General features: G+C 58.8%; 1 protein-coding gene across 5 annotated transcripts in view; it reads right to left on the reverse strand.

The window, feature by feature from the left end:
• Positions 1 to 21,609, reverse strand: part of NTNG2 (netrin G2) — a 63,645-nt gene that overhangs the window by 25,869 nt on the left and 16,167 nt on the right. For all 5 annotated transcript variants that reach the window (XM_066255886.1, XM_066255885.1, XM_066255890.1 and 2 more), the window contains one exon: positions 8,435 to 9,078. In XM_066255886.1, coding sequence (XP_066111983.1) covers positions 8,435 to 9,078 — 644 coding nt within the window. The remainder of the gene's footprint in view (positions 1 to 8,434; positions 9,079 to 21,609) is intronic.

The raw sequence follows: 21,609 nt of genomic DNA on the forward strand, positions 1-21,609 counted from the left end.
GCAGCTACTCTCGCTAGGACAGTGCAGCTGGCGTGCTCTCTCCTTGAAGGCCAGAGAAGGGGACAGAGGACAGAGGGATGGGGGGACAGAGGACAGAGGGATGGTACCCCGTCTGCAGCCTTTGGGAGCCCCGGAGAGCTGCTGTCTGAGCCAAGCCCCGGGGGACAGGGACTTCGTCAGACAGGAGGTCCGGGAAGGGCCGGGTTGTGCTCCAGGCAGAGGGAACAGCCCGGAGACAAGTCACAGGGACCCAACATCGGTTTCTGGTCTGTGAGGACTCAGCCCAGGCTGCTGGGGCCGGGGGCAGGGAAGCCTGCGGTCGACATGAGCAGAGTTACAGATTGTAGGTCTGATTCTGAGGTCAACGGGAAGCCACAGAAGGTCCCGTGCAGCAAAGGGACTTGACTGGGTTTGTGTTTGGGAGAAAAAGTCCTCTGTATGGAAAGAGCAAGGGACAGGAGGGAGGCGGGCCTTCTCCCCCAGCAAACTCCTGATGCCCTTGTGTCTTTCCCCTGGGGGTAGGGTGGTGGGGGGTCCTGCACAGGCTGAGAGACGGGGCGGGAGGGATGGGGAGGGCCCCCAGCGGCGGGGCATTTCCCCACAGGGTGGAACCAGGTCTCTCGGACCCCAAGCACTGAATGGGCAAACTCCAGAGGGGAGAAGCAGCAAGACGCCCTGGGGTCAAGGCTGCCCCTGGGCTCCTGCGGACATGCAGCTCGTCCTGCGGGTGGGACCTGGGGACAGGGGTGCCTGGGGCGTGGTGTGTCACATGTCCGTGACTGGCGCTATGGAAGTGGAGTCCCGTGTGTGCTGGGCAGGTGTGTGGGGGCCACAGAGCACACAGAAGGGAGCATCCATGAGTCTAACATGCGCTGGGTATAGGTCACTGCCAATGAGCCTTCAAAATGACCCGGCCCAGGCCTCCTCTGCCAAGGGGTAGAGGGAGTCGGGGTGAGAGCAAGGCTGGGAAGCCGTCTGGGATTGACTGGCCTCCTCCCGTATCCGACGGCCTGGCCGCATTAGCCCAGTTAGAGCTAATAAGTTCCTGCGAGTCACAGAGCTGGGAGGCGGGGTACAGGAGCCTGCTCTGGGCCCAGCGCCGGTCCTCTGGGCTCACCCACATGGTGCCAGGCAGTCCTGGGCTCACCCGCATGATGCCAGGCAGTGCTGGGCTCACCCGCATGGTGCCAGGCAGTGCTGGGCTCACCCGCATGGTGCCAGGCAGTGCTGGGCTCACCCACATGGTGCCAGGCAGTCCTGGGCTCACCCGCATGATGCCAGGCAGTGCTGGGCTCACCCACATGGTGCCAGGCAGTGCTGGGCTCACCCACATGGTGCCAGGCAGTCCTGGGCTCACCCGCATGATGCCAGGCAGTGCTGGGCTCACCCGCATGGTGCCAGGCAGTGCTGGGCTCACCCGCATGGTGCCAGGCAGTCCTGGGCTCACCCGCATGGTGCCGGGCAGTCCTGGGCTCACCCGCATGGTGCCGGGCAGTGCTGGGCTCACCCGCATGGTGCCGGGCAGTGCTGGGCTCACCCGCATGGTGCCGGGCAGTCCTGGGCTCACCCGCATGGTGCCGGGCAGTCCTGGGCTCACCCGCATGGTGCCGGGCAGTCCTGGGCTCACCCGCATGGTGCCGGGCAGTGCTGGGCTCACCCGCATGGTGCCGGGCAGTCCTGGGCTCACCCGCATGGTGCCGGGCAGTCCTGGGCTCACCCGCATGGTGCCGGGCAGTGCTGGGCTCACCCGCATGGTGCCAGGCAGTCCTGGGCTCACCCACATGGTGCCGGGCTGTGCTGTGCGGTGCCAGGCTCCGCTCCCTGGTAAGCTGTGGGCGGTAACCCTCTTCCGAAGTCACTTTGGTTACATCTAACGTTAAAATGAGTTTCTCTTTCCCACACGCCCACTGACTAATGAAGGGGGCAGAAGGGTTGAGAGCCAACAGGGAGATGAGGTCCCGAGAGTCAGTCCAGCTGGAGAGGGCCCTTCCAGTGAGGGATGCACCCCAACTCGATACTGACTCCTGACAGGGAACAGGAGCCCCTGCCCCAAGCACCTGCTGCATGCTGGGCCTTGAGCTAACCTGCAAGGTCTCAGACAGTCCTCACTGAAGTGGACCGCCATTACAGGTGGGGAAACTGAGGCTGGGAACTTGAAGCGACCTGCCTTGGGCCATAAACTGGCAAACGAAAGAACCTGAATTCAAGCACAGGCTTCTCTCTCTGACACCAAGATTTGGGGCTACGACTCATTCCAGAGAGGCCATGAGGAGCCAGGATGGACAGGGGGTCCTAGGTGTTAGAAGCAGGTTTCTGACTTCAGTGTCAGCCCGCTTGTGTGTTCTGTCCTTACACACTCGGGCTAGGTCCCCCCCGTCCTGTCGGGGCCTCCCACTCCCCCCAGAGCCCTCTCCTCTCCCCCCACACTCCCCACCAGTTCATGCACCATCTCCCTGCTCCCTTTCGGGGGGTCAAACTTCTCAAATGCTTTATCCACGCCCCCTTTTCCTCACCCCTTACTCATTCTTTAAAAAAAAATTTGGAGCCCATCCTAAAACGGCCTTGGTCCCTGACTGTCCCCCATCTGCTCTCGACACATTACCCGTAACCTCCCTCCGCGTCCCTCAGCCTGTGGCCTGTGCATTCCCACCGCCGAGCACAGGGTCCCAACTCCCCCACATCCTCGCCAACATGCACCGTTCTCCGTTTTTCCGACACTCGCCGCCCTCATGGGTGCATCGTCTATTTCCTAACCTCAGGGCCTCAGTTTCCTCATCTGCATACTGGGCACAGTGCTTGTCGCAGGGCAGGACCCAAGGAGGAAGCACAGAAACCAGACGTAGAATGCCGCCTGGCCCATAATCGCTCAGACGACAGACAGTGTCACTGAAGGAGGAAGCCCTGCCCTCCCCAACATGGAGAAGGCTCCTTTCCCTGTACATCACCGGCCGAGGAGGGGACTGGGAAGAGGGCTGGTACCCTGAGTGAGAGAGGGCACGGCTCTCTCTGGTCCCCTCCCCTACTCCTGCCCTCCACACGCACAGGCACCACGCTGGGTCTCCTTCCCTCCTGCGGTTTCTATTCTCATCCTTAAGTTCCATCCATCTCCAGTTACTGGGTGATCAATAGGAACAGGATGTTTTAGGGAAGAAAACCAGAGGGCCAGAAAGGGGGAAGGGTCAAGGGAGGAGAAAACCAGGGAGAACCAGCAGCACAGGGACTGGACCTGGCCGGGCAGCTGGACCTGGCCGGGCAGCCTGACCCCAGCGGAACATGGGGAAGCCGATGGGCTCAGCCCGTCAGTCTGGGCTCCGATGTGCCCGTCCAGGTCCAGCTGGGCCTCTGGGATCCAGCAGGTCGTGTCTCTCTGTAAGGACTTCAGCCTCCTGCTGTATAAAAAGGGGGTGAGGACCCAATGTCTGGCAGGCAACACCCTCCACATTTTATAGCAGTATCTGTACTTTCTGTTTACTTAACGTTTGTCATGGCTGCACAGGACAGGTGCACAGGACTTTCATCTGATGCACGGACCTCTCTCCTTCATCTCCCACAAATGCCACCCTGCTCCAGGAATGGGAAACTCACTCTTTCTCTTCTCTCTCTCTCCCTGGCAAAAGGCCCAACTGGACTGGTTCCCTGGGCAGAAGAATTTGCCCCTGGGAAGGGTATGGGGGTGGGATAGGATGGTCAATGTCCCTTCTCTCTGTCCCAGACCTGGAATTGGCAGACCTGCCAAGGCTGTTTTGTGCATGCCCTAGATCCCCGGGCACCTGCCCTGCCGGCGGCCTGCTGAACGCTATTAGTAGAGTGGCTCTGTTATCACAGTTGCAAGAAGACCTGAACATCTCAGAGCAGAGGGGGCGCAACGGCAGTTGACGTGTTTTGTTTGACCCACACAAAGTTTTCCAAGACTTTTTTTTTTTTTGTATCTTTCTGAAGCTGGAAACGGGGAGGCAGTTAGACTCCCGCATGCGCCCGACCAGGATCCAACTGGCATGTCCACCAGGGGGCGACGCTCTGTTGCGACCAGAGCCACTCTAGCGCCTGAGGCAAAGGCCATGGAGCCATCCCCAGCGCCCGGGCCATCTTTGCTCCAATGGAGCCTCAGCTGCGGGAGGGGAAGAGAGAGACAGAGAGGAAGGGGGGGGGGTGGAGAAGCAAATGGGCGCTTCTCCTATGTGCCCTGGCCGGGAATCAAACCCGGGTCCCCCGCATGCCAGGCCGACGCTCTACAGCTGAGCCAACCGGCCAGGGCCTTCCAAGAATTTTTGAAGGATGTTTCTTGTATGTATTTGCCATGCACCTTCTCTTGCAACATCAAAAGATTTGGCAATATTAGGTCCTCTGTTCTGTGAGGTGGCAGCTCTCTCCACTTCTCCACAGACCATACCCTTCCCTATTGCCCCTTCTGGTCCATGCTACCCGCACATGTTGTCTTCCAGGCCCCTTCGGACATTTGGGTGTGTAACCCCCTACTAATCCAATAACGCATGCTTCTTCCCTCCTTTCCGGCTGTGGTATCTGAGGGTCGGTGTGGTCATGCCTTCCTTTCCAGGCGGCTCGGGCCCTACGCCATTCTCTGGCACCTCACCAGGGGAACGGGACGTTGGGACACGCTCTCCTAACACATCGTTTTACCACAAGTCAGTGAGGTTATCACTGTATCTCCACTTTGCAGGCGAGGCTCAGGTGAAGGCCGGGGGTGGGGGGCAGTGGCCTCAAATTGCTGGAGGCTGTTTGCTCCCCACCCCTGTCCCCTGGGGCTGCGGCTCATCGGCCCCCCATTCTCACCCCTGGCTTGTACTGGCTCCTCATTGCCCAGGTCCTGGGCTTCTCCTGCTGCCCCGCCCCTTCCCCTGAGTCCCTTGCGCTGCCCCGCAGCCGAGATGCCCCTGACATTAGTAACAAGGCTGGGAATAACCACAGTATCAAAGACCTTCGGACGTTGGAGGGAGACCAGTGACATGGTTCCACAGAGAGATGGCCTTGAGCCTAGACACGCTTAGGCTGGAGCTTGGCTGTCTGGTGTTTCGTACAGCTGTGTGATCTCTTTACGTTCCCTGAGCCCGGCCTCCTCGTGTGACAGTGTGAGTCAGAGGGGAGCACTGTCCCTGTGGGGAAAGCCCCATGGGGCAGGGGGGCAGGTCTGGCTTGCTCAATGCCGTATCCTCAGGTTGTGGGGGCCTATGGGTTCAGTAGCCCTGGGGGAAGCGAATGACTACTGGTTAAATAAGAAAATGCACATGAGGCCCTGAGCTCTGCTTGATAGCAAATGACCCTGTAACACATGCATGCTCAATAAATATCAGCTGCTCTTGTTCGCAGGCCACGGGGGAGGCACCTGTCCTGAAATTCTGAAGGAGCCCAGAACCTGAGAGCCCCTGGGGGTCCCCAGCTGCCCACTCAGGCTCGGCTTCATGTCCACCTCTGCCACCCCATCCTGTCTCTCCGGGCCTGCCTGGCTCCCTGGCCCAGGGGGCTCTCCCACCAGGAATTTAAAAGGAAAAGGAGAAGCAGTCACAGCCCTTTGCAGAACCCTCTAACCAGACCTAATTAATCAACAAGCCAAGCTGCTGCTGTCCTGTCCACCAGCCTCCTGAAGGGTACTTACTCTCTCTGAATTGATGGCTGTGTCTTTGCCACCACGAGGGCTGGTGCCCACCACGCGCACAGGCTGAGTGCCAAGGGGATCTGGGAGCTGCCGGGCAGGGACTGCCCTGCCACTGTGCCGGGGAAACACAGGCTCCAGATGCCCCTGGTGCTCATGTTACAGATGAGAAACTGAGGCACAGAGAGGGGTGCCGAGGGAGAGAGAGGGGCGGGGCCGGAACCCAGCTCATAGCCCCCCGGGCCCCGGGCACCAGCAGGGGACCAGCAGGTGCTCTTAACTTGGGCGGAGCTGAAGAACTGAGGCTCTTTCTCGCTCCTCCGGCCCTTGGCCCTTCCTGGGGATGCTCTGTGCCACCTCTGCAACTCGGAGTCCCTCCTGTGAGACAGCCTTCACTGCAAGAGGCTTCAGGGGTGCCATAGGCCCCGACTGTCCTCACACAGCTGGGACCCTGCAGCCTGCCCGGATGCGGGACTCTGCCTGAGCCACCTAATGAAGTGGCAGGTGCCCCTCTAATGAAACTCCTAAGATGACGGCTCCCCTGCAGCAGCCCCCAGCGAGGCCCGGGATCTGGCTCCCACCTCCGAGCTGCCCAGTCTGGCAGAGCCCCAGGGCACAGGAACGGTCCTAACCCAACAGCGCCATCGCATCCCAAGGGTAGGTGGAGGTCCCCGAAAGACCGGAGACCCAAACCCTGGACACACAATCAAGAAATGGGCGTAGGCGCTTAACCCGCGACCCCCAGCGTCCCCAGCAGTGTCCGTGATATATCAGGTTGCCAGAACATCCCTGCTTTAAAATATCCTGCCCAAGCCAGGGAGGGGTAGGAGTCAAGGTGTCAGAACCACAGGCCCCTGCATGTGCACCTGTCTCAGGCTCACCTGCGGGCCTTGAACCTGACCCCACCTGGTGAACTGCTTGCCTTTGCTCGGCCCACCTGGAATCCACATGCAGAGTCCAAGTGAAATAAAATGCAAACACAGCTGAAAACAAAAAGCCCCACGCAGCCTCCGCCCAGCCCCACCACGGCAGGTGTAACCACGGCGACCGCACAGCTCGCTGGCCTCCTGCCTTTCCCTGCCTCCGCCAGGCCTTCCTGTGCCTGAACAGACTGCTTTCCAGCGTTGATGAAAAATGTACGAAGGATGCTCACAGGCATCTATTATGCATCGTACAAGCACGGGATTATAGGACGCTCCCCACATGGCCAACTGCCTGTCCCACTCATCAGTGATTACACACAGGCGGTCTTCAGAGCCGGCTGTGGCCTCATGCCCAGGTGTGCCGGCCCAGCTGGACCCTGCTGCAGCTCTGCCCACGCTCGAGGCGTGCTCCCGCCCTGAGCGCCCCAACACCTGTGGCTCTCAGCTCGCGCCTTCCTCCACCTGCCCTGGCTCTCAGACGCCGTTATTTTGACCTCTATTGCATCCAACAAATTAAATTATAAAATATTTTAGCACGTGTTATGTGCCAGGAACATAATTGCTCAGTGTTTCATCTACTTGGACTTGTTGTTTAACTGTCACCACGAGCCAGTGAGAGACGCATGATCACGACCCCCATTCTACGGGTGAAGAAACTGAGGCACAGTCAGTGGATAGCAGAGCTGGGGGTCTAACCTGGGCTGTCTGGCTCCAGGGTCCGTACCCCCAACCGTCACATCAGCGGGTCTCAGACTTGAGTGTTCACCAGAAGTCATGGGGGACTCGGGAAAACACGATCGCCCCGCCCTTGAGTTCGTGATGCAGCAGGACTGACATGGGGCCCAAGAATCTGCATTTCTAGCAAGTGTCCCTGTGATGCTGATGCTGCCGGCCCAGCAGGTGCACCGGAGAAGCCTGCCGCTGCACGCCGCTGTCCCCCCACCCCAGTTCCCGGTGGTGGGGCCTCCACGCCCCTCGCCCGCGTGCAGACCAGAATGGTTTGGGATGAAGTCCTGGCCCCTTGAGACCAGCACATTGTCCGGAACCATTGAGTCATCCGCAGTCTAAACAGTTCCTGAAAAATCAAAGGCTGCTTTTCCCTCCCGCAAAGTGTCCTCAACACACATTCTCCAAAGCGGCGAGCAAAGGATGAACTGCCCAAGTCTGCGTTGTCCACAGACCGCCATTTTTAAAGAGGAGTTTGGCCCTTGACTGGCTCTTGGGAGGAAACCCCTGAGCCCTTGGAATGCCTGATGAGTGTGTTTGTTTACCTGGGGCTTCTGGCCATGCCAGACAGTTTATGCTAATAATGTGATTTAGGCTGGGGGCATTGGGCTACGCAGTACCAGCTTGCCCTCTGGGTCAGGGGACTGGCGACCAAGGTCAAGCAGGGGCAGTCAGCCATGCCTACATGATCAAGTCCCAGTAAGAACCCTGGCTACCAGGCTCGGGCAGGCTCCCCCTGGTCGGTGCCTGTCCACACGTGTTCTCATGTACCCTGCTGGGGAGCCCGAGTGCTGTCTGCACCCGGAAAAGAGGACTGGGACCTTGCCCGGGTGACCGCCGGAGCCTGCCCTCTGCAACCCGTTCCCTGGCCAGTTTTCACCTGTATCTTTTTCTTGTCCTAAACTAATCGTAGCTGTAACAGCTTTGCTAGGTTCTGTGAGTCCTTCTAGCAGATCGGGGAGCCCCAGCTGCAAGCGCGCACTGAATGGGCTGTCAGTAACGGAGCACCTCCCACGCCCCGCCCCCACGGCCCACCTCCCTCATCGCCCCAGACCGCCCAGGTCTGCGGCCAGCAGAGCGGGAGGACGGCGCCCTCCAGGGGATGTGTGTCATCCGCCATCCACCTCCCTCCACGGAGAAACCCAGGGAGCGTCCAGTGCCTGCCAGCAGGCCCTACCTGCCGATGACCTCAATGTTGGAGATGGCGTAGAAGTACTTGTACAGGTTCTCGCGCTGCACGTAGGTGCCCCCCAGCGCCGGGCGCAGCAGCCGCATGCGCAGGTCGGTGAGGGTGAAGAAGTCCTTGAGGCCCTTGGCGCTCTCCAGCCGCGTGTACAGGTTGTCCATGTTGCGCAGGTCCGGGCCGGCGAAGATGGCGAAGCGGTCCCGCACCTCGAAGCGCACGTGCTTCTCCTTCTTGGAGCCCGCCCAGCGCGAGTACTCCTCGGTGCACAGCACGCGGTGCGCGCCCGAGGACGACAGGTCGCGGGCCCGGCGGGCCGGCATGCCGAAGGCCTCCATGCAGTCCTCCGCATAGAACTGGTAGGGCTGCCACGTGCGCCCGTTGTCCAGGGACTTCTCCAGGACCATGACGGTGGGCCGGCCGTATTCAAAGGTCACCACCACGTCGTCCGTCAGCTCCACGCTCTTGTTCCATGACAGGGTGATGTTGGCTTCCAGGGGGCTCGGGTAGCGGCTCCAGGTGACGCTCTGCCAGTACGTGGCCAGCCCCTCGTCCTCCTTGTCGAACATGAGCCGAGGCGGGTGGGCCAGGTCCGGGTTGGAGGCGTCACATTCGTTGCTGCACAGGTAGGGGTTCTCCTGCAGGGAAGAGGGGAGGGAGGCATGGGTGGGCGCTGTCTGCTCTGTCCAGAGGTCACAGAGCCTGTGCTCTGTCCCATGTCCAGGCACAGGAAGCATCACCTGGGTAGGTGATTTGTATCCATTTTCCCAAAGCTTGTAAAAGCATACAACATGGCTGCCCAGGAAAACACACACTGGTTCCTTTACTACAGACAATGGAGACAGGCGGGTTCAGTCACCTGCTCCCAGTCCTCCCTGTCTCCCCATTGCCTGGAGGATAATGTTCTCACTCTTTCATACATTGACCCTGACACCTGGAGCCACTGTTCCTAACCTCCTGGGGCTCAGCCCACCTGAGCCCTCCTGTCCCCCAAGCCCCACCTCTCGATGCCTCTGAGCCTTTGCAGATGGCATTCCCCCTCCTTAACTGCCCTTCCACTCTCTACCTGCCTCAAAAATTCCTGCCTACATTCTTGGTTCTTTAAACATTTCCTACACTGAGACTTCTTCCGACCCTTTATACCATGAGTAGTTGCAGTAGGCGCGGCGGTGCAAACAGTCAAACTCGTGGCACTGCCACTCAGTGCCAGGCTCATTCTCTCCTGTACAGACTCTTCTCGTTTCTCGCCTCCAAACTCAGAACGGGAGTATTATCTCCGGGCTCTGGGTGGAGAGACTTGACCTCAGCACAGTGGCAGCCCTTGCCCAAGGCCCCCGCGAGGAAGAGCCAGGAGCCACCCCCTGGCCTGCCAGTGCAGAGCGTGCCGGTCACACCTGCCGCTGGTACAGCACACATGTCTGCCTCATGCATAGCCTGGGCACACCCACAGGACCCTGAGTGTTCACGGGTTCCTCTCAAGCGGGTACACCTTTGTGAGTAGTCAGTTCCAGGTCCTGAGCACGTGCCTGGCAGGCCCAGTGGGGGACGCTCTTGAGCAATGCAGGGCACAGCCCCCACTTACTGTCCTCCCTCCCGACTCCCAGGAGGCTGGCACCCCCACCAGGGCCAGTGCGGGCCAGTGGTGGCTTGCCTCCATGGCAGTTCAAATCCATTCCCGTGCCTGGTCCACCATGTCAGTTCACCCAAAGCCTGAAAAGGTCACTGAGACAGTGGTTGTCCAGGGTCGGAGGGACGGTCAGGTGGAGCCCTGGGGAGTTTCAGGGCAGTGGAGCAATTCTCTATGACCTGTTTTGGTGGATACGCGACATCAAACCCATAGAACTAGACAGCAACCTTACTGTGAACTTGATAACAGGTATCAGTGTTGGTTCATCACTTGTTACAGTGTACTAACTGATAGCGGATGTTAACAGGCTGGGATGCTGTGAACCAGGGAAACAGCGTATCAGGAACTCGGTCTGCTCAATTCTCTGCACACCTAGGACTGCTCTAAAAGCTGAAGTCTGTTAATTAAAAAATAAAACCTGTCACTAAGAATCACACAGTGCCCAGACCACTTGCGGCTTTTTTTTTTTTTTTTGATGAATATTTCAGGTCTCCCGTTTGCCTGGTAACAAATGGCTTGGATCTAAGTTAAAGGTACTCGCTCTAAAACGAGCCATTCAGTTCTCAGGAGGGAGCGGGGTGCCGGCTCCCGAGGTGCTGCGCCGCACACCCCCAGCCCTGCGGGGGCCTCAGGACATCGCCTTTGATCCCGCCAGAGGAGGACGAGCTCCCAGGCCGCCCAGGGCTCCGCAGTGGGGGGGCTGGCCCTGGGGTTTGACTGCAACAGCTCCCTCAAAGCCCTCCTTGACCAAAATAGCTCTGTCCTTGATCCCCCCCCCATGTCGCCACTGTCCACCCCACCTGGCCAGCCCTGTGACTCACAGGACCACCAACCTCAGGGTCAGAGGGGTTCACTACTGAGTACAAGGCCTCATTGAACATGTGGGGAAACTGAAGCCCAGGGCAGGGTAGGACTGGCCCAGGCCTACTTGCGAGTGGAATGTTTTCTGAGGCTGAGCCTGCTCCTGTCCTGGGGACAGGGTGGAAGAAGTCCCTCCGAGGGCAGGGCTGAGTTTCCCTGCAAGCTCTCTGTCTGGGGCCTCCTCCAGGAGCCTGGTTTCTTAGCACACCGTCCCTGGGTGCCTTAGTCACATTTCCCCGTCCACCTGGACAGTTCTCAACAACGCACCGAGCGCTGTGCCTTTCCCCTGGTTTCCCCATCCCCTTCTTACCTCTGAGCTCGCGTTCCTGTAGCCACTCCACCCTCCTCATTCTCAGAGCCCTCCTCCAGGAAGCCCTCCTTACTTGACTCAATCTTTTCACCCCAGTTCCCTTGCCATCCATCACGGGGTTGCTAGTGTGCTTCTCTGGGACAGTGTAGTGAAGTTTCCCTGTAGGGCCTGGACCTCAGTAACTGCTCACTAAAGCAGAGCAATCGCTGTCATTATACTGATATTAATTAGTTATGAACATCATCATAAGTAGATTAATATTACTATATCTCATCTTGAGCGTTGATAGTATTCCTGTCTACCCCCAACCCTGGTCCTTCTTTGTCCCCCCTGCTTTTCGTGACATGGGATCCCTCACAGACCCCCCCTCCCCCAGCCTCTCCGGCCTGTCCGTCACCGAGAAGACGGACACAGCCAGCTCTGCAGGGGGGACAGGGCTCCCACCTGGCTGCCAGCCTCGCTGCTGTAACCTGCAGGGCCTGCTGGGCCCCGCCCCTGCCCCCAACTCGGGAAGCAGATGGTCAGAAACTAATGAATCAGCCTGTGTATTTGCCTGCTGCCGAGCCAGCGGGCTGTACCAACGGCGAGTACAATAAATAAATCCCCAGCCGTCGCCAACGCGACTCTCTCCTACTCCTCTTCTTCCTTCCACCGCCCTCCTACTCCGAGCTCTCAGGATTCCACTTAACCGTTTAGGAGCGCGGGGCGAGGCTCCCGCGGAAGGTGCTGTCCCAGAGCCCCGCCGGGAGGATGCCAGGAGCCAGCCGGGAACTAGAAGCAGGTCTACCCGAACCCCACCTCCACCTGACCGCTGACGACAGCGCCCGTGCTGGGGGCCAGGCTGGAGGGTCAAGCCTCTGCCATCTTCTCAACCTGCACATTTCCAAGATTTCATAATGGAACAAACAGTCCAAAAAAAGTGGCTTCGTACCAAGGAGGAGGTTAGAATGACACCAAAGCCAACCTTTGATATTATCGAAAGCAGTCCCTGTTTCTTGAGACCCTGATAAAAAGCCTGGGAACCTTCTCCAGGAAAATACTGCAGCACGTTTTCTGTGCAGACTCGGGGGGCTTCACGCAGGCCCATTTCCCCAGCTGGAAACCCCCTTTCTGGAGCCTGGAGCAGTTAAGGACACTGGCTTTTAGATGAGAAAGCCCTGGGTTTGATCTCGGCTCTGTCCCTTGAAGCTGTGTGACCTTGAGAAAGTTGCTTGACCTCTCTGAGTCTTTATTTCCTCATCCAATTATTTTGTGAGATAATATGTATGAAATGCCTAGAAAATGTCCCCAATTGGTAGCAATTATTCTTTAATATCCGCTTCACATACAGAAGCGGGAACTTGACGACGGGCGTGCAGACTGGGGAGAACACAAGGATGACGACAGTTACTGAGCGGCAACCACGTGCCTGGTCCGGACTGAGCCCTTCACGTTCCTCATGCCTTCTCCCAGCAGCCCCCAGGGAGCTCCTTCCAGTTACCTCCACTTCCCAGATGAGACTGGGTACCTGCTGGCCTCTCCTCACCTCCTCCGGACTCTGGGGGACCCAGCCAAGGGGATCTTAGGGGAACCAAGCCCATGGTCTCTGTGGCTCTCCTGTCTCTGCAGACACACAAAGGCAGCTCCCGCAGAAGGTCAGACAGCCTATCTGGAGCGCTGAGGAGTCGTGCAGGGCCAGGGGAGGCTGCCAGCCTGCATGAGAGCACCAGGTGTGGGGTGGGGGCAAATCTCCCACCCAGACACCAAGCAGGAGACTCCCGACACGAACAGTTCTATGGAGGAACTGTTTCATACGACGCTTTTCAAAGCTGGTGACGGTCTCTTAAATGCTTTTGCTTTTATGTTATTTTCTGTGCAAAGCGTGCAGTTGGAGTCAGAGGCCAGCTTGTAAACACTGCAGACAAGCTGCGGGCAAAATATAATTGAGTGGGAAAGCCGCTGTGAGGAAACCGCCCCCCAGGGAAGTCTGGCTGTGGGGACCTCCGGGCCCCTAACCACGGAGCCCGGTAGAAGGGCAGTCACCGTACCAAAGTCTCAGGAAGAGGAAGAAGCACCTTCACGCGGACAAGCTGTGTAAGCCAGGCCCGGGTTGGGATAAAGTCTCACAGTTGCTGGGCACCGATAAGGCAGGGTGTGGGCGTGGGGAGGGCTTTGCAACGAGCAAGCAAGCGGAGTCCTCGCTCAGTCACTCACTGGCCACACACAGCGTGGGCCTGTCACTCCCCTGCCTTCAGTCTCGGCTCTCCAACCAGAGGGGAAGCACCATGCAGACAGTGGCCTCACTGCCTCCTTCCCACCGCCACCCACCTCGGAAACCTCGGTCCGCCGAAAGGGAGCCCGGGGAGGCTGCGGCCGCTGTGGGAATGACACCGGACGCCACGTGGCCAGCACCCTGGCCTGCCTGTGCCGGGTGCAGCGAGAGAAGCTTCAGGACCGGCGCCTGCCCTGCGGCTTCAGCCAGCGCCAGGCCCGTGGCCCCTGCTCAGCGCCCGCCAGGACCTTGGAGGTCGGGGCCCTTCGATTTGCAGCCCACATGGGAGGAGGAGCAGAGAAGTGCTCGGAGACGCCGCTCCTGGGTGGCAGAGCGGACAGAAAGCCAGGCCGCCGGGCTGGGAGGCGAGTCAGGGCACGGCGCCCTTCACACGCCCGTGTCATGCTCTTGAGACTTGGTTTCCACCCGAGGCGGACGGCACAGTGAGCCGCCGAGACATGTGGGCAGGCCCAGGGAGCAGCGTCGCCACAGCTGACAGATCTTTCTGGAAACTGTCATCTCGTCCTCAACCCTGTCAACCTCAACTGGGTTTGGTGGCATCTCCCGGTGGCAGGTGGCTGCCAAGGAGAGCCCTGGGGAGGGATGATGCCAAGAGGGAGGGACGGGGAGCACGGCCACCCCCGGGGTGGGGGGCGCCCCAGGAAGGGCTGGGTGCACCGGCTCCCTCGGACAGGACAGGATTTAGCAGGAGCGGAGGTGGGAGGGAGGAAGACCCCACCCACCCCCCTGCATGGTGCTTCTCGAACTTTGGGGAAACTTCTGGTCTGGGCAGGCCTGCAAATCAATAAACAGATCCATGACCCATGGGGGCCGAGAGTTAGGATCCAGGAGACTGTCCCTAACCCCACGTGGGACCCTGGGCTTGCCTTTCCCTCTCTGTGCCTCAGTTTCCCCTTCATGAACCGCTGGAGCTCTGACACTGACCTCCCAGAGTCTATGTGCTTCAGTCCCCGGGAGGAAGGGAGGGGAGACACCCCCCCACCTCCCCTACTCCAGGGAGAGTGCCGGGCGCCAGGGGAATTCTCCCTGACAAATGATTTCCTATTTATTGGTAAGAAAAGTTGCAGTGGGGATAAATTATTAACAAAGCGGAAACGGAGATTCTGTTGGGAGCGGATTCTAATTCTAGATGCCTTGAATGTCTCTGTCTCTAACTCTCTCTCTCTCTCTCTCTCTCTCTCTCTCTGGTTTCATTGATTCCTGCTTCTTGCTTTGCTGCCTGGAACTCCCTCCCCGCCTACCAGCTTCTCCTCCCTTCCCTTTATGAGCAAAAGCCCCCGGACAGCAGGAAGGTCACCCCTCCCTGCTCGTGAATCAGCGCAAACTGACCTGCATGCCATTTCAGGGTGGGAGCTGCAGCTGGCCGGGAGCTTCTCTTAATTTTTTTTTGGATTTTGTTGCTCATTGGAGCCGTGTCTTCCCAGCCCAGCCATTACTCAGGCGGGGAAGGGCCAGGAGCCAGGGCAAGTCGTCTTCCTGGGACTCATCCATCCTGGAGGAGAGCCTCCAGAAACCACGGCAACGGCCCCCAACCCGCCCCTGACCAAACCGGCCACCGCGACACCTCTTGGGGGAAGACCCGCCCCAGACCCAGCGTCTCCGGCAGTGTCACGCCCGCCTGGCTCGGCCAGATGGAAGGAGGTGCATCTCAGCTGCCCAGAGCGGCTCTCCGCTCTGCTCCAGTTCCCCACAGTGTTTGAGAGGAAAGGGAGACCTCCTTCCAGAACCTCCTGTCGGAGACCCAACTCTTATCTGGGACAGCAGGAGCTGGGCCTGGCCCACCCTTGCCCCATACCCGTCACCCCTGTCTGCATGGTGGCATTTATTTATAAACATTTCCACATGGAGTGAGGACCCTGGCAGTGGGTTCTGAGGGCAGCGTTGGTCGAGTGCCTACTCGTGCGCTTCCTAGCTCCCCTCACAGGATCCCACCGCTCTGCTGCGGCTCAGAGCAGAGAGGTGACCTGCCTGGTATCGCCCAGGTACAACTGTGCAGTCACAGAGCTGGCAGTGGCTGGCAGAGATGCTATTCCAGCTGCCAGGCAGGAGCCCTCTCCTCACCCCAAGGCTGGCTTCCCCAGCGGAGCCAGGCGGGGAGCCCTTCACCCGACCTTTGGGTGGGAGGTTGGGGGAGAGCGAACTGTCAGGGGGGGGGAGCAGCTGGAAGGCCCGGGCCGCAGGAGCGAGGGTGAGGGGCCAGGCCCCGTCGACCAAGGCTGCTTTCCTCCACCGGGGAACAGCTGGAGGGCCGGGCCGCAGGAGCGAGGGTGAGGGGCCAGGCCCCATCGGCCAACGCTGCTTCCCTCCATTGTGGAACAGCTGGAGGGCACGGGGCGGGGTCTGGCCAAGGCTCGGGCTAGACAAGGGGTACTCTCTCGAGGAACTGACATTTTCTTGTTTTTTAAAAAAAGGATACATTCTGTTTTGCCCTGGGCATATGTGGATTCTCCCCACAGCCAGATTTCTAGAACTGTCTGGGGTGGGAAATTCTCTCCTGGCTGGTCTCTGTGCTCCTCTGCCCACAGGCGACGTCCACACCCCTGCACCTCCCCTGGCACCATGTAACTGACCACGTAACTGACCACGCACACATGGCATCTGTCTTGGAGAAAGAATGGCTCCCTCTCCGTTTGCATACTCCCCAGTGCAGGGAACTCATTAACACACACACACACACACACACACACACACACACACACACACAGAGAAGCCAAACTGAACAGCTTACTCCTTAGAAAGTTTGGTAATCTATTTTGTCTCACGTGCCACATATTTTCTTTGCTCCAGGCCCCCTGTCTTTTACTGTTGGCCTTGTTTTCTCTGGTTATGTTGGAGACACTCCAATTGATTAGAAAAAGGAGAGCAAGCCCTCCTGCCCCACCCCACACACCAGCCAGGCAGGGCCGAGCGGGACTCCTGGGCTTCCCCACAGGCCCAGCGGCTCCTCCTCCTCCTGGCAGCCTCTTGGTGGTGGCCGGCGGCGTGGAGACACTGCCTGGTCACCCATGAGTGGGCCTGCCCTGCCGGGAGGCGGCCCCAGCCACTCCTGTTCCCCCGCCTGCCCACCTCACCGCATCGCCACCCAAATAGTGCGACCCTTCATTTCATATTTTCTTTAGGAAGGTCAGTAAAAGCGAACTATCAGAGATGGGAGGTTGAAAGGAAGAAGGAAGACGCGAGAGAGAAAGGGAGAGGAAAGAAAGGGAGAGAGAGAAAGTGGGGCGGGGTGGGGGCGGGGCACGGGGAGAAAGGAGAGCTCCAGCCCGAGCAGCCCCGTCAAGTGCGTTATTGATTCAGGACCAGAAAATGCTTAGAGAGTAGGAAAAGCGTCCTGCTCTTTAAAAGCTTGTGCAAAGCAGAAGCTAGACACAGGCAGCCTTTCCCAAAGCGGGCCGCTCAGCTGACATAAATATTTTATCGCGGAGGAAAAAAGTAGCTCGGAGGGTTTCAATGCTGGGGGAGAGGTGGGCTGGGGGCAGGGCGGCGAGGGCCCCTCCCAGGCCCTGGCCAGAGCACTCAGGGCAGCTGCCTGACCCCAGACCCCTGGGGCTGTGGCCCACGGAGCCCCTTTCCTCTCCTGAGAGGTGCCCTTTGGCTTTCTCCCCGAAGAGCAGAACAATGGGGCCTCCCTGGGTCCTGACAGAGGCCATCCCTGAAAGGAGAGGGTCCAAGCGGAGGAGTGGGTTGAAGCCTGAGACCCCCTTTGCTCCCTGCCCACCCCCTGCTGTGTCGCCACCAGCCCCTCGGGCCCCCCCACCCCACCCCCACCTGCCACCAGACACCCTGTTACAAAACCCCTGTGCTCTCCCCTCCCCCACTTTGGGTCAAGTCCCAACCAGAACTACCACTGGCTCTGCCAGCCTCGCCCACCGTCTCACGCCTCTTCTGCCCCCCCCCGCCCCTTTTTTCTTTTTGAAATGTCCACACTGAGAATTATGTTGGCATCAGACCTGGAGGTGATATTTTTTCACGTGACATTTCCTTTCCTCTACTCGTGAAGATCCTAGGAGGTCAGGTACAACCCCTGATCTCGTTCCCGAAACGGAGAAATGGGCGCAGGTTAAGCAGCCTGCTCTGCTGAGGGCGGGGGCAGACATGGTGCCCCGAGCCTCCCAGTGCGGGCTCCTGGGCTCCCGGGGAGGGCCCCGCTGCCACACCCTCTCAGGGCGTGGTCAGGCCTCCACGACAATGCGGCGAAATTTTGTGCCACAGATGACTTTGTCTGCAAACCACACACACAACTCTATGGATTATTTTATGATTCCACTGAAGTCACTTCTCCACCACCCCCGCCCCCTTGTGGGGTAGAGGACTAGTAAGAAGTCCCTGGCCCTGCCCCACACCTGGGCTCACCTGGACAGGGGCATCACTGTGAGGAAACCTTTGGTGGGGATGGGAGTGGCAATGCTGAACCAGTATGTTTTCATTCATTCATTCGCTTATCCATTCACGTATTCATAAACTATTTCTGAATGTCCTCTGTGCACCAAGTAGCGCTGGAAAAGCAGCGGTCAAGCCCAGCTGCCCATCATGATCCCCAGGAAGGGGAAGAGATTGTCCTGGCCCTGAGGCTGGACAATCGGCTCCAGATTGGAAGCAGACCAACCATTCAACCCAGCAACCAAGGAAAACGCTCTGTGGCGACTCAGATGCCTGGCCAGGTTCGGGAGCCTGGTTCAGTTGATCCAAGGAAGGGCACCTGTGCCAGGATGTCAGCCTGCTGTCACCAGCACCCCTATTTTGCAGGTGAGGAAACTGAGGCCCCCCCCAGAGGCCAGGCACACACTTCTGGGAACCTGGGCTCTCTGACCCTTCATGGAAGTGTTGCCCACTCTGCTGTGACCACCAGACAAGTTATTTGTGCTTGGTTCTGTGAATGGCATGGATGACTAATCTGGAGGGAAATTGCCTGGGATGGTCAGGAGGGCTTCCTGGGGGAGGTGAGATTCCTGAAGGACAGACTCAGAAGGATGGGTGAGCCAGATGTGGACAGGTGGAGGGAGGCTGACCAGGCTGTGCAGAGGATTCACTACGTTAAGGGACCAAGCAAAGAGCCAGAACAGACGTGCAAACAGCTACAGGGAGAGAGGGGCTAATGCATTTGGCTAGGCCAGGAACCTGGTGGGGCACAGCAGGCAAGGCCAAGAGAGGGGCCCGGAGCCAGCGGCAAACTTGACATTTAGCAGATGCAGGAAGGCCCTGCCTCTGGCCTGCCAGCCTCCTTCCAGGAAGAGAGGTTAGCCTGGGAACAAAGGGACAGGTGGGGAGCCAGCTCCCTCACCCCAGGATGGAGTGCCCGCAGCTCAGATAGAAGGAAGGATTCTGACAGCCAACTCTCCCCCTCTAGTCTTCAAATTTAAAAAACAACAACAACATCCTTAAGGCTGGAAGGGACCCCGTGCAGTCCTAGGAAAGACTGCATGGTGCTTCTCAATTCTGGCTGTGCTCGCCCGGGACCACCTGGGAGCTTGAATAATCCCGAAGCCCAGGCCCACCTGGAGACCATGCAGCAGCACAGCCAAGCATCTGCACAGCCCTGGCCCCGCCTTCTCCTCTCCTGGAGTCCCAGTTGCCATCTGTGTTTGGGCCTTCAAGAAGGCTGCCCCCCCATGGGGTAGGAGGGGCGAGAGCCACAAAATCTGAACCCCCTTTCCTACTGTGAAGGATTCTCCTGTGAGACGCAGCGGGGGCACCCCAGACCAACCCCATCAGAGCCTCAGGGGGAGTTCTCGTCCGGGCATTGAGTGCATCACGGCTTCCAAAGCTGAGGCCGCTGCCTCGAGGACCCTGCGGTGGGACAGTTCTTCATCTGGGGATGACAGCTGGTCCTCCAGCCCCCTGCCCCACCCCTCCTCTTCCCCATGCCTTTCCCCTAGGCTGAGAGGCAGCCAGAGCCTTGGGGACCCTGAGTGGGCGGGGCGGGCTGTCCGGTGCCGGCAGACGGGCCCAGTGGCAGGCAGACACCCGCCTGCATTGCTGCTCCCTGCACCGCTATTTTTAGGTGCAATATTGGCTGGTACGTGGGGGCAAACACGCAGCCGGATGGACATGAAATCAGAGGATTAGCAGCCTCTGTCATGTCTCCAAGGGCAGAGGGGGTGGGGAAAGCCGCCGGCAAGCCTCCCCGCCCTCTCCTGGGCTGGCGGGACTGGCTGGGGGAGGACAGGCTGGCAAGGACAGGATGCTCACCCGGCACAAATGGCCACATGCGCACACATGCGTGCGCACGCACAACAGCAGCCTCACTCCCTTAGGTGTTTTTCTGGGATACTCGGGGCACATTGCATCAGCTACACAGACTGCTTAGGACGTGGGCGCTGGGTAGTCCGGGCTGGAGATGCCAGGCTCTTCTCTTTAGAAGCTGTTTGACTTTGGGCAAGTGGCTTAACCTCTCTGAACCTCAGATTCCTCATATTCAAATGGGTATAAATTTGGGAACTACCATACGTGTTCTGTGAGGCTCACTGAGCTAGTTAGGTCAAGCGCTTGGTATACAGTAGGCACTCAATAAATGTAAGCTGCTGCTGGTCTGAGGAGGAATAGGAAGATGTGGAATCAAGAAATTCCTTAGAAGCCTGACCAGGCAGTGGCACAGTGGATAGAGCATCGGACTGGGATGCGGAGGGCCCAGGTTAGAGACCCTGAGGTCGCCAGCTTGAGCGCGGGCTCATCTGGTTTGAGCAAGGCTCGCCAGCTTGAGCCTGAGGTCACTGGCTTGAGCAAGGGGTCACTCGGTCTGCTGTAGCCCCCCGGTCAAGGCACATATGAGAAGGCAATCATGAACAACTAAGGTACTCAATAAAAAACTGATGCCTCTCATCTATCTCTTTTCCTGTCTGTCCCTCTCTGTCCCTCTCTCTGACTCTGTCACACACACAAAAAAAAAAGAGAGAGAGAGAGACTCAAGAGGACAGTCAGTTACAAGTCCACGAAATGGCGACTTTCCTGAGCTTAAAGGCTCCCAGAGGGCCCACAAGGGTCACAGGCGAACTCAGGGTGATCTGGGAAGGCCTGCAAGTGTTTGCAACTCTGTGATGTCCATGCGTGTGTGCATATGTGTATTTATGTGCATATGCATGCATGTGTAATATGCGTGTGTGTGCATGTGTATCCATGTCCGTGTATGTGTGTGGGTGCATGCTCCTTGTTCCAGGAAGAGCACGTGGATTCTCAGAAGGGCTGTGACACCTCCCAAAGGAGGAGCCGTGCTCGGGGGTCTTGCGGCAGAGGTGGGCAAGTCCCTGCCTTTGTCCCCGGGGTCTTCCCAGCACCTGCTCGTCTCCGTGCCACTCTGCCTCCCTCTAGGTTTGAAAGCCCGAAGGCCACAGCAGAATCTGGGGGTGCAGTGGGTTTGAAGGCTGAACACACAGACCCCCTCATGTCACGGGCCGGAAGTCTGTATATCCCAAAGGGGCGGAGGAGTGAGACTTGCAAGCGATCACCCGGCCCCTGGTGCCAATCCCACGGGGAGCCTGGTCCCAGGAGCCAGACCCAGCGCGATGCCAGTCACGAGGCTGTTGGCAAGGGTTTTTGGTGGCACCTGGGGTGGGGACAGGACAGAGACATCATGCCCTTTGACAGCTGGCTTCTCCTTCTGCTGTCACCTGCCTCTGGCTGAGTCTCGATTCCCCAGAGGGAGGGGACAGTCCGAGAACCTGCAGTTCTCCGAACGGGCACTGCCACCCTCTGAGGCTATGGTGGGAGCCGGGCCCACCTGCAGGCCCCATCTCTCACGGGCCTCCTTTCCACCTTTTGCCCAACAACAGACTTCTGGTCGTGTTTCATTTCCTTTTATTTCCCTGGTCGATGGTTGGGGTCAAGTGGACAAATGACTCAGGCCATAGGAGAGAGCTGGAATGAGGGACTGAGGGGGATCCAGGCTCAGAGCACCCAGGACAACTGCTGGGGAGAATGCCAGGTCCTTGAAATGGGGTCTGGGTCCCTCTGGGGGAGAGGAGGGCAGCTCCAGAAGCCCCCAGGTTTAGATCTGGATGGACCCGTACACATGGGTTCATTGAACTCCTTTCCACCAGTGAGGCCCTGAGAAGTGAGGTGACCCCTCTCTAGGTTGCGCCTTAAGACCCAGGGTCCCCTCCACC

The sequence above is a fragment of the Saccopteryx bilineata genome, chromosome 2, assembly GCF_036850765.1.
Source record: "Saccopteryx bilineata isolate mSacBil1 chromosome 2, mSacBil1_pri_phased_curated, whole genome shotgun sequence".
Lineage (NCBI taxonomy): Eukaryota > Metazoa > Chordata > Mammalia > Chiroptera > Emballonuridae > Saccopteryx > Saccopteryx bilineata.